The sequence below is a fragment of the Nyctibius grandis genome, unplaced genomic scaffold (assembly GCF_013368605.1).
Source record: "Nyctibius grandis isolate bNycGra1 unplaced genomic scaffold, bNycGra1.pri scaffold_52_arrow_ctg1_1, whole genome shotgun sequence".
NCBI lineage: Eukaryota > Metazoa > Chordata > Aves > Nyctibiiformes > Nyctibiidae > Nyctibius > Nyctibius grandis.
The window spans coordinates 42,617-55,356 of NW_027167599.1; the positions used below are offsets into that span (position 1 = coordinate 42,617).

The 12,740-nt window shown below is 51.8% G+C and overlaps 1 protein-coding gene across 1 annotated transcript; it reads left to right on the forward strand.

Moving 5' to 3' along the window:
* The first annotated feature begins 6,939 nt into the window (after positions 1-6,939).
* LOC137677418 (olfactory receptor 14J1-like) lies at positions 6,940-8,051 on the forward strand. The gene is made up of 2 exons (XM_068424724.1): positions 6,940-7,879; positions 8,041-8,051. The coding sequence occupies exons 1-2, from the start codon at positions 6,940-6,942 to the stop codon at positions 8,049-8,051; spliced, it is 951 nt and encodes a 316-aa protein (XP_068280825.1).
* Positions 8,052-12,740: the final 4,689 nt, after the last annotated feature.

Consider the following 12,740-nt stretch of genomic DNA (forward strand, 5'->3'; position numbering starts at 1 on the left):
GAGCATGACAGTAGAAACAAACCACTTCCAGGTCTTTCACAAGGGCAAGTGCTGCATCCTGGGTGCATCTCCAGTTGTTCTGCATCTCCAGCAGTTCTGTGGATTTGTCAGACGTTTTTTCCACAGCTGAGACGCTGGCCCTTGGGGAGGAAAAGAGACTGTCTGCATACTGCCACATCTGATTATCTATGCCACCCACCGCTGGTGCATCGGCATCTGCCCAGCTAAATAATGCTAATATGTTGCATAAGACGGTGGTGCGCTAACTACCCACTTGCGCCACATGGGTCCGGTAACCTTGAGTGCATCTGGATCCAGTGGTGTTTGCAGGTCATCAGGGTTCTCAAAAACTCCGCTCCCGCACAGCTATTTCCCTCAGATTCTTAACCCCTCTCTCAACGGTTGTCCACTTTCCTGGGCAGTATATGGCATCATCCCTGAAGGGATACCTGTCCCTTACACTTCGTGGGAGTCGCCACCAGGGAGCGAGGGGCTCTGCACCACTTGCAAGACCCCTATCAATACCCACTTCTCCAGCCATTGGCCCCAGCTGCTCGGCTTCTCTACCATCTAACTCAAAACCATCGGCTCCATTATCCCAGCAGCAGAGCAGCCAAGTAACAAGTCGCTCGCCTTCATGATGGCTGTAATAGTTTCATATATCTTACAGCTCACTCAGGGATAGGGATCAAGTGGTTACCTCTGGCTCATCCTCCTTTGATGCCCCTGGTAGGCTGTCTTCATTTAGCCCACACTCAGGGCTAAACAGTAACAGTTTTTCTCTCACCCAGTGTCCCTTCCCCAACCAAGGAAGGAAATTGGGAAAAAGAGGGAAACTCGTGGGTTAAAATTAAACAGATTTAATAAAATAAACTCATATAAACAATAACACAAAACACACAAAAGTATACTTAGCTACAGAGTTGCAGCATCTTTTTCCAGGAATACCCATCGTTAGCAATGAGATAAAAGGAGGCTAGAAGAGAGAAGAGCAAAACCAGCCCCACCTCTCCCTAGCAAGCCCTCCCTTCTAGAGTGAACTTGATTGTTAGTGATACAGATCACACCTGTGGGCCAGCCCAGGTCAGCTGCCCTGCATTTAAATGCTAATGGCCCTGAGCACCATGGCTGGCCACAAACTGAAACCAAATCCCAGTGAAACCAGGACATAGGCCATCACAACCTGCTCTTTTTGTGGTTTTCATCTTCTGTACAGGGGTGGCTGATACCAGCACTGGCTGAATCCCTAGGTTAGCTGCGCTACCCATCACTGGGGGCTGATTAGCTGTAGCCCTTGTTGCCAAAGTCTGGGTTATCACAGCAAGTGCTTCCTGGAGTTGAATAATTGCAGTACACAGTGTGGAAATCTGAATAGCCTCTGGAGTAGCCACGATGTCTGCTGTAGGGACTGGAAGGCTCTGAGTATGTGTGATGTCATTCATGGGTGCTGGGGCAGCTGCGGTGTCTGTCACAGGGGCTGGGGCTGCTGTGGTGCCTGGTGTAGTGACTGGGGCTGCTGCAGGGCCAGTTAAAGTGGTTGTAGCAGCTGTGCTGTAGCCACCTTTATACCAATGTTTTACTCTAAGCAAGAGCAAGTGCTGAAATACATTCAAAAGGCCTGACAATATGAGCACGGTGGTTGAAACATCCGAAGGGTATTCAAAATTCTCAAAAGCCATTGAAATCATCCTCAAGGATGGGCACAGCAAGAAAAGAATTTACAATACCATAAACCCATGCCAAACAAGATAGCAGAGTGATACCTCTAAGTCCATGCCTAGCAGTGATAAACTGCACAAAACCAGTAACAAAGAGCAGCAAGGCCACAAAGTTGATTGTCCACCCCAAAAGCAACTCTAAAAACAAACACCAGAGAATTCCACCCAGTGACCCTGCTACTGACACCAACTTAATGAATCTTTGTAACAAAAACAGTCAAATCTGTGAAAACTTCAACCCTCTGAGACTCTTAAATCAAAAGTCTATGGTTCTCCCCAGTGAACTATTTACACTGGACACCAAATAAACTGTCTTCATTTAGCCCACACCCGGGGCTAAACAATAACCAGTTTTTCTATCACCCAGTCTCCCTTCCCCAACTGAGAAAAGGAACTGGGAAAAGGAGGGAGACTCGTAGGCTGAAATTTAAAGAGATTTAATAAAATAAGGAAACCAATATTGATACTAACACAAAAGACACAAAATTATACTTAGCTCATAGAGGGGTAGAAAGTCCCTCCAGGGATATTAACCACTGAGAAGAGAAGACAGAAGAAAGAGGGAGAACAGAGCAGAGCAAAGATCACCCCCCTCCCCAGCAAGCTTTCTCATTTACAGTGAATGTGACATTAATATTACAGAACATACCTGTGGGCCAGCCTGGGTCAGCTGTCCTGGCCTTCACTGCTAATGGCCCTGACCACCAGAGCACAGCTGGCCACAAACTGAAATAAATGTAACTGAAAATTGATTCTATAAATTTTATCCCTGCAAAACCAGGCCAGTGTCCCAGATGTTTGCAGCCCTGCTCCAGTTGCTGGAACACAGACCTGGGTGTGAGACTCACCAGCTGGGTCAATGGGAGAGCCTTCCAGGATGACCTTGCTGACTGAGTTTCCACCTCTGGGGGCCATTTGGGGATTGTTCAAGACTTGCCATGGCATGTCTAGGAAAGAAACAAAGCCAGGGAAAGGGAGGGGGCAAGGTTCTTTGGGTACAAACATGCATTGAAAGACAGAGGGAAAGGGAATAAAAGGAGCTGGTCACATGTAAACACGTGAGCGGGAGCGGCTGAGGGAAATGGGGGTGTTTAATCTGGAGAAAAGGAGGCTGAGGGAAGACCTTATTGCTTTCTACAAGTACCTGATAGGAGGGTGTAGTGAAGAGGGTGTTAGTCTCTTCTCCCAGGTAACAAGTGATAGAACGAGAGGAAACGGCCTCAAGTTGTGCCAGGGACGTTTAAATTGGATATTAGGAAAAACTTCTTCACGGAAAGGGTTGTCAAGCATTGGAACAGGATGCCCAGGGCAGTGGTGGAGCCACCATCCCTGGAGGTATTTAAAAGACAAGTAGATGTGGTGCTTAGGGATATAGTTTAGTGGTGGACGTGGTAGTGTTAGGTTAATGGTTGGACTCGATGATCTTAAAGGTCCTTTCCAACCAAAACAATTCTATGATTCTATGATTTCAGGAGAGTAGGCTCTGGCCTGCTGTGGGACCTGCTTGGAGGAATCCAATGGGATTTAGCCCTTCAGAGCAGAGGGACACAGAGAGTTGTTAGATGGTCAAAGATCTCCTCTTCAAGATCAAGAATGGTCCACCCAGACATGCAGGAAGTCACATGAAGCTGGCAGGAGACTGGCATAGCTGAGAAAGGAGCTCCTGAGTAAAATGAAGTGTGAAGAGGAAGCTGGCTGCCTTCCAGCTTCAATGGTTCTGTGATTCTGTGCTGGAGAGAGCCTTTTGCGTGTGTGTGTGTGTGCTTGACTGTGTGTGGCAGAACTAGGGGGATAAGGGGATCCTGGGGCCAGCTCCTGGATAGAGAAAGGGTGTAAGACCACCTCCTGGAGGGAAGTGTATTGTCTGTGTGTCTATATAGATACTCATTTCCCACTAACGTAGCCTAATACACAAACAGCCCAGTCCTCACTGACCTTTTCTCCACTAGCTCCAGTTTCACTTGCTTCGTACCCTCCTTTGGTGTTTCAGAGATGATTGCCATGGTAATTCCCACCTGGGTCAGAAATTAAACTAGTACCTCCTTTTATTGTCTGTAGTGCCCTGCAACACCTCATGCTGTCACCTTGTGAGAGACACCACCATCAGGTTGAGCCCTCTGCACACAGACATTAACAGCTCACCAAATGGAGCTTCGGTCCAGGGGAACCTTGAGAAACTCTGGGGTTCTGGCCAACAGAAACCTCTTGAAGTTTTGCAAGGAGAAGTGGCTGGTCCTGCACTGAGGGAAGAATAGCCCCATACATCAGGGCCAGCTGGGACCTGGTGTGCTGAGCAGTGACCCTGAGGAGAAGGGCTAGGGCACCATGAGGAACACCCAACGAGCCAGTGGTGCATGCTCACTATGATCAAGGCCAGCTGTATATGGGGCTGCATTAGGAGGAGCATAGCCACCCAGACAACTTGAGCTATCATCCCCCTCTACTGAGCACTGGTGTGGCTCATCACACACAGGTGTGTCCCAGTGTGCGGCTCCCTGTTTTGGAGAAGTGGGGTAGAACTGGAGAGTGTCCAGAGGAAGTCTGCCAAGATGGCGTTAAGAGCCTAGTACGCATGTGCTTTGTGGAGAGGCTGAGGGATCTGGACTTCTTTGGCCTGGTGGCGGGGAAGCTCCAGATAGCATAAGAATAGCCTGAAACTGGCACAATAGGGCACTCAGAGGGAGTCTGAACCAGCCCATGACCTTGTCTTTCAAGGAACAGCCAGGGGTGATGGAGAGGTATCAGTAAGGGTAGTGAGATATTGAGGTGAAACTGAGAAGAGGATTGGATTTCAACAGTCTTCAAAGGAAGAGGTGCAGACGTGGGACACTGTAGGGCAGCCTGTGGTGGAGACCGCTGAGGGCTGTGGCAATGCTGAAAGCCCCCAGCAGAGATGATGTCTTTATCACCATGGCTATAGCTATTTTCTCTGCAACCATGGCCTACCAGAAGGTATCTTAACCTTATTCAGGAAGACCTCATTATCTCCTTGCCCCACCCAGAAGTGTCATGCCCTGAGCAATGTATGAGGGACAGAACCTCCTTTCCCAGAGGCTTGTTTTCAAGGCTTCTCCTTTTGGCTTAATGTAGCACATCCAGTTTACTCATCATCAGAGTCACCTTTCCATTGCCTTTACCTGCCTGTCATTATTGCCTCTGGTTTTCTGCTCTAACAAGACCCTGGGAGGCTTTGTTGGTAATGATCCTCAATGGGACCTATCAACTTTACATCTGACTTTGACTTCTTGAGAAGTTTCTTCCACATCTTCTCAGTGTCTGAGATTCATGGATTTGGCTCCAAACCCACCAGAGGGGTCATTAGAATGCCTTGAGCTGGACCTCTGCTGCTGAGCCCAGCTGGGCTCCTGGGATGGAAGGAGCTCATGGGAAGCAGGCAGTGCTGCAGAGAGACAGCTCCGCCCAGGAGCAGCTCCTCTACAAAGCACAGCAGGGTTGAGGGCACTGCCAGCAGGTGCCGAGAAGAGGTGAGCAAGGCAGAGAGAGTTTAAAGGCAATTGTGAGTGAGAGGACTCTCAGAACCCAGTGGGAGAGAACTCTTCACAGCCCTTGACACAGTAAGTTGCTGGGTGAAGGGCAATTCAGCTGCAGTTCCTGAAGGGCTCTCGTAAAGCTGTCATAGCCCAAAACCTATGGGATGTTGCTCCAGTGTAGAGCAGGATGACATGCTCCAGATCAGGGATTCTCTGCTGCACCATCAGAGGGAATGGGTATGATGGCTCCTTTCTCCCAGGGACGGCTGCAGGTATGTGAAGCTGGGTGTGCATCCAGGGGTGCCCAGGGCTCTCTTCCAGAGCAGGGTCCCTGCACGCCAGGGGGTTGTGTGCTGGGGCAGAGACTCTGCCACCTGCCAGGGTCAGCACTCAGCCTGCCTGGGGATCTCTCTACATGCTGTGGAGAGAGAAGCTGTGGGTGGAAGGAGTGACCCTTGTCAGCACAGAGCAGGGTCCTTCTGTGGTCGAGAGGGTGCTGTGTGTGTGTGTCAGGTTTGCTCACAGCTCCAGATCACCCCATGGCATTTCCCAAGGCACTTTTCCAGAAGCATGTCAAGGTAATGGCTACCCGGGAGTAAAAGTGCCTTCCAGGGTCTTTGCTTTCAGTTTCCTGCTGTGGTGGTGGTGACAACGGTGATGGAGCTATAAAGTTTGCACCAGAATAGGAGACTTCTATAACATTACAGTGATTGATCTATAGCTCTTCAAAGTACCTTGTAAAGTCCCTTCACCCACCTCAGCTTGCAGAATGCACAAACGTCACCTTTGTGTTCTCTTCAGTATATATCTGATCTGCACTTTAGGACTTGCCAACAGAGAGATGCCCCTGGGCAGTGTCCTGCTGCCAGGAGGTGTCTGCAGGGCAGAGCTGAACGCACAGTGGGTGGGATGGGGTCTGTCAGCACTGACAGGGAGGAGATGTGGGGACAGCTTCCAGCAGGGACAGCTGCAGGCGGATCCCTTCCCCAGAGCAATCCCTTGGTCTCCTCTCCTACAGAGTAGAGCTTCTGCCATCAAAGTAAGTGGGATCTCGGACTGAGTTGCCTGCTTAGCAACTTGATCCTCGAGGAGGAGAAACTTCCAAGTGCCATCTTGGTGTCACTGTCCTTGCTCAGCAGGAGCACTGGGGTATTTCTCCATCTTCCCCTCCTGTCTGTGCTGCCCTTGCTCAGGCTCTCTGGGGACAAGGGGTGTTCAGGGGCAGCTCAGACAACAGTGCTGCAGGTGCTGCCATGCAGCTGTGTCCATGGGAGCAAAGCCTTTCAGCCCAACCTAGCCTGTGGGTCTCTGGACAATGCAGTGTGCAGGGCTTGGGAGCGAGCTGACTCTGCTCTCTCACTACAGTTTTAGGACATCCAGGAGTTTCCTTGAGGTTCTCCTGCAGGAATACGCTGAAGTGGATTACAGATGAGGTGAACAGTGAATTTCAGAAGCTGTCATCCCCTTTCCCAGGTCCCCCCTGCTGTGGAGCAGGGATAACTCCTTGGGAGCCCACAGGCAGCGTTCTGCTCCTCATGGCACACTTGGCCAGCATAAACCAGAGCTCCAGCCAGGGACATGCAAGAAGATTCTTTAAAGAAAGTGAGGCAATGTGTGTTTTGAGGGTTGGGTTATGAAGGGCAGGGAACGGGAAAAGATGTGCTCAGAGCTGTCCTAACTTGTGAGTGTGCTTTCCTCCTTTGGCAGTACCTCGTGAACAAAGGGATCAGATGTCCAACGGCAGCTCCATGAATGAGTTCCTTCTCCTGGCATTTGCAGATACAGGGGAGCTGCAACTCTTGCACTTCTCGCTCTTCCTGGGCATCTACCTGGCTGCCCTCATGGGCAATGGCCTCATCATCACTGCTGTAGCCTGTGACCACCGCCTCCATAACCCCATGTACTTCTTCCTCCTCAACCTCGCCCTCCTTGACCTTGGCTCCATCTCCACCACTGTCCCTAAAGCCATGGCAAATTCCCTCTGGGACACCAGGGCCATTTCCTACTCAGGATGTGCTGCACAGGTCTTTCTGTTTCTGTTTTTGATATCATCAGAATATTATCTTCTCACCGTCATGGCCTATGACCGCTATGTTGCCATCTGCAAACCCCTGCACTATGGGACCCTTCTGGGCAGCAGAGCTTGTGTCCACATGGCAGCAGCTGCCTGGGGCAGTGGGTTTCTCTGTGCTCTGCTGCACACAGCCAATACATTTTCACTACCCCTCTGCCGTGGCAATGCTGTGGACCAGTTCTTCTGTGAAGTCCCCCAGATCCTCAAGCTCTCCTGCTCAGACTCAGACTATCTCAGGGAAGTTGGGCTTCTCATGTTCAGTGCCTTTTTTAGCTTTGCATGTTTTGTTTTCATTGTGCTGTCCTACATGCAGATCTTCAGGGCTGTGCTGAGGATCCCCTCTGAGCAGGGATGGCACAAAGCCTTTTCCACGTGCCTCCCTCACCTGGCCGTGGTCTTCCTGTTCATCGGCACTGCAATGCTTACCTACCTGAAGCCTCCCTCCATCTCCTCCTCGTCCCTCGATATAGTGGTGTCATTTCTGTACTCAGTGGTGCCTCCAGCAGTGAACCCTCTCATCTACAGCATGAGGAATGAGGAGCTCAAGGATGCCCTGAGGAAACGATTGCAACATCCTGTATTTTGGCATCAACGAGGTAACTGTCTTTCTCCTATCACTGCCAGCATATTCACAAAAAATAGCAGGAGGTTCTCTTGTTCATAAGCTTTTTCCTTCCTTCCCTCCTTCCTTGCTTCCTTCCTCCCTTGCTTCCTCCCTTCCTCTCTCTCTTTATCCCCCTCTCTATCTCTTTGTTAGATCTGTGGTAATATTATCCCTAATCTCACTTCTTAAGCATTTCAGTGTTTTTTCTTGCCCAAAGACCTGATGCACATGAGAAGCCAGATTCCCTCTGCATTTTAAACAAAATAAAGGTACCAACAGAAAAACAAGTGTCTTGGCTTCCATTTCTGATAACTTTTCTGGAGCTTAGGGTGAAGCTCTTCTGACTCTGCAATCCCAGAATGGGCTGTTAGCAAGCAGAAGGCCGAGGGATGTAATACTGGAGAGTGATTCATGATACCCTGTTGTACTGGCTTTTGATGGGACACAGTTACATTTCTTATGGAGCTGTTTTGGATTTGTGATGAAAGCAGTGTTGATAACACACCGATGTTTCACTTACTGCTGAGCAGGCTTACACAGCTTCAAGGCCTTTTCTGCTTCTCGTACCGCCCCGCAAGTGCATAGGCACTGTGAGCACCCCAACTGACCGAAGGGATATTCCGTACTGTGTGATGTCACGCTCAGCCATTAAAGCTGGGGGAAGAAGAAGGAAGTTGGAGATACTCGAATTTATAGCATTTGTCTTCCCAAGTAACCGTTATGTGTGACGAAGCCCTGCTTTCCTGGAGATGGCTGAACACCTGCCTGCCGATGGGAAGGAGTGAATGAATTCCTTGTTTTGCCTTGCTTGTACACAGAGCTTTTGCTTTACCCGTTAAACTGTCTTTAACTCAGCCCTCAAGTTTTCTCAGTTTTATCCTTCTGATTCTCTGCCCCATCCCACCCATTGGGGGAGTGAGCGAGCGCCTGTGTGTTTCTTAGCTGCCTACTGGGGTTAAACCACAAGACCTGTTTGAAACATCACATGCCAGATCTAGTGGATCACCCAAATGCAGAGGCGTTGGAAATGCCTCATGATCCCACCAAGCACCTTTCTTGGCCATAGGCCCATCAGGAAGTGGAAGATGGAAAGGGGCTCAGCAGCAGTGATCCCTGTCTCTCTGAGTCTGCTTCCCACCCCGAGCAGCATGGCCACTGCAGGGTCACCCCGTAGTCCCAGGGCACCACATTCTTCCTGCTCTGAAGAGCAACCCTGTCAGCTCAGGCCCCTGTGGGGAGCATGGGCGGGGATGCAGGAAGAGCTGGCCAGGCCACCATGGACACACTCACCTGGAGAAAGGCTCTCTGTGAGTGAGGATGATCCAGGAGAGGAGCAGGACACCATGTGTGTGGAGGGGATAAACAAAAAGAGCAACCCATTCCTGTATGTCCCGCTGGGGCAGGCTGCTGTGCTGCTGGCACAGCAGAAGCTGCAAGAGGAGCCCCAGGGCAAGGACTCTCGTGCTGTCCTGGGGAGCAGGGCTGGCACAGGGGGGTTGCAGGCTGATGGTGAAGAGGATCTCCTGGGCGTGACAGCAAGAGGGGCACTGTCACAGACCTCCGTTTCCTCCTGTCAGGTCTAGCCTCCAGCCCTGGGTCAGATGGGGAAGCTGAGATGCTTCTCTGGCCCTCAAGAGCTGCTGTGCCCTTCAGAGGGGCTGTGGCTGCGGTGTGAGTGCCCAGAGCTCTGTAGCATCCTGTGGTGCGCACTGCTGTGGGGCCAGCCCAGACTGGGCTGCTCTGCTGGGCTGGGCTAGGGAGAGGGCAGGGGAGTTGGGGAGACCTGGGGAGGGGCTGGTCTGGAAAGCGCCCAGTAAATGAAAACATCAGTGAACAGCTCAACTGTGTGAGTGTGCAGGCTTGGGGCACTCAGCAGTGTCCCTGCACAGCAAGGCCTCCTGGGAGAGAATTTAAGGACAAGCAGAGCAGGGTCTAGTCTGTGTCATGGTCCCTGGACACCCTGAGGGAGCTGCCCCAGGGCAATCATCACATACCAGCCACTGACAGCTGCCAGTGCCACCACTGGCCAGACACCGCAACTCGGAGATGTGGTTTGTCCCTCCACAGAGGGACACCGAATGACTAGTTGAAAGGTTTGTTCTTGCATTACAGGGTTATGCTTGCACATCTCGTGTGTGTTGAGCTGAACATCTGGGCAAGAACAACCCCATGTACCAGCACAAGTTGGGGACAGACCTGTTGGAGAGCAGCGTAGGGGAAAGGGACCTGGGGGTCCTAGTGGACAGCAGGATGACCATGAGCCAGCAATGTGTCCTTGTGGCCAAGAAGGCTAATGGCATCCTGGGGTGTATTAGAAGGGGTGTGGTTAGCAGGTCAAGAGAGGTTCTCCTCCCCCTCTACTCTGTCCTGGTGAGGCCGCATCTGGAATATTGTGTCCATTTCTGGGCCCCTCAGTTCAAGAAGGACAGGGAACTGCTAGAGAGAGTCCAGCGCAGAGCCACGAAGATGATTAAGGGGGTGGAACATCTCCCCTATGAGGAGAGGCTGAGGGAGCTGGGTCTCTTTAGCTTAGAGAAGAGGAGACTGAGGGGTGACCTCATTAATGTTTATAAATATGTAAAGGGCAAGTGTCATGAGGATGGAGCCAGGCTCTTCTCAGTGACATCCCTTGACAGGACAAGGGGCAGCGGGTGCAAGCTGGAACATGGGAGGTTCTACTTAAATATGAGGAAAAACTTCTTTACAGTGAGGGTAACTGACCACTGGAACAGGCTGCCCAGAGAGGTTGTGGAGTCTCCTTCTCTGGAGACATTCAAAACCCGCCTGGACGTGTTCCTGTGTGACATGATCTAGGTAATCCTGCTCCGGCAGGGGGATTGGACTAGATGATCTTTCAAGGTCCCTTCCAATCCCTGACATTCTGTGATTCTGTGAAAATCCCAGCCAGCAGGGAAAGGGAAGTGATTCTTTGCCTGTCTTCATGGACCCCACTAGGACTGCTGTCTCCAGTGTGGATCTCCCCAGCACAAGGAAGACCTTGACAGGCTGTGGATAGTCCAGCAGAGGCTGGAAAGATGGTTGGGGCCTGGAGCTCATTATGTACCAGGAGAGGCTGAGAGCGCTGTTTGGTTTTTAGGTTTGGGGGTTTTTTTTGAGAAAACCCTCAGAGCCAAACACCAGAGCAAGGGCCCAGGGGAGACGGTGGGATCTCAGTCAATGGAGATATTCCAAACTTGTAGAGATAAGGTCCAGTGCACTTGATGTAGCAGGAGTTATCTGAGAATGGGCTTGGAGACCATCTTAGGCAGGAGCTATGGCACATCAGGTGTGAGTGTCAGTACGAAACTGCTTCCTTCTTTGGTCATAATGGTGGTGGAGTTGGGTACCAGAGTTGTGCCTGCATGCACCCGCTGCACTGAAGTCATTAGAGCCTAATAAATTGTTTTTCCTTTTAAAAGTAGTCTTTCTGTGAGCGTTTCTGCAACCCTCACAGCTCCCACCCAGCAGAAATTACGTTGGGATCCGATGGTTCCCCTTTGTACCAAGAAGAGTCGTGGTGTGAGGACATCCTGCAGGGCTCATGTATGGCCCCAGCACAGAGTGAGCTCTTCTGCAAGAAGCATTCCTGGGCTGGCACTCAGCACATGCTGTGGGCTGAAGACCATCACAGCCCATCTCCAAGGTCAAGCCTGGCCAGGATCCCTTGGGACCCTGCAGGTAGACCACAGTGACCAGCTCCAAGCAGAGACACACCCTTGAGTGCCTGCATGGGCTCAGGGAAGGGCACACAGAGACACCTCATCGCCCAGCACAGAGGGACAGGGACTGTGGTAGAGCCCATGGGCTGACAGTGGGCAGAGCTGTGGACTGTTGCCAGAGCAGGGGAGACCTCCACAGCTGGGTTGGACAAGCTCTGCTGCTCCACATGGCCCCACAGCCTCATTGTCCAGGCACTGCATGGAGCAGAGTGCATTTGAGGTGGGGCAATCTCTCCCCAGCATAGTCCTCATGACAGCTGTCCATTCTTCTTCCTCCAGCAGTGGCAGCATCTCACCCCTGCCTGCCCCTGCCCAGCCCCGGTTGAATCCCACGTAGGGTTCTGCAGACAGCCGTGCTGCAGGGTCTGGCAGTGTCTGGGTCAGGAGAGATTGCACAGGGCTGGCCATGTCCCCCGCAGCCACTGAGCCCAGTAGGAAGACAGAGTTTGCCACACAGCGGAGGTCCCTGCCCATGGCTGGTTGTATCATCAGAGATGGAAAAGGCCAGGGTTCAGGGCTGGTTTCTCCCAGTTGTTGTGGGGCAGCTTCCTCAGGGTGTCCGGGGACCATGGCACAGACCAGCTCCTCTCTTTTCTGCCTTTGATATCTTACATCCTTCTCCAAAAGGCTTGGCTGTGCACCACAATCACACTGCTGTGTGCTACCACCCTGCACATTCATACGGCTCAGCTAACAGTGGTGGTTTCCTCTCCCAAAAAACCTTCCAGCCCAGCCTAGCCCCTCCCTGGCTCTCCCCACCTCCCCTGCACTCTTCCCAGCCCATCCCAGCAGAGCAACCCCATCTGGGCTGGCCCCATGGCAGTGCCCGCTGCAAGGTGCTGCTGAGCTCTGGGCACTCACACCACAGCTCCAGCCCTTCTGGAGGCCACAGCAGCTCCAGGGCCATTGAGGGTGTGTTCAGTCCCTGCATCATCTCCAGTACTTGAGCTGTCCAGAAGGGCGTGGGGAAACAAAGCCTGTCACTCTCTGTCTGTCTTGCATTCAGGCTGCAAGTGATCCCCAGCCTGCACTGCCTTTGTCCCCTCTGCCTCCCCACCAGCCCTGCTCCCCAAGACAGCATGAGACCCCTGCCCTGAGGCTCCTCAGGCAGCTCCTCCATCTCTTCAGTCTCCC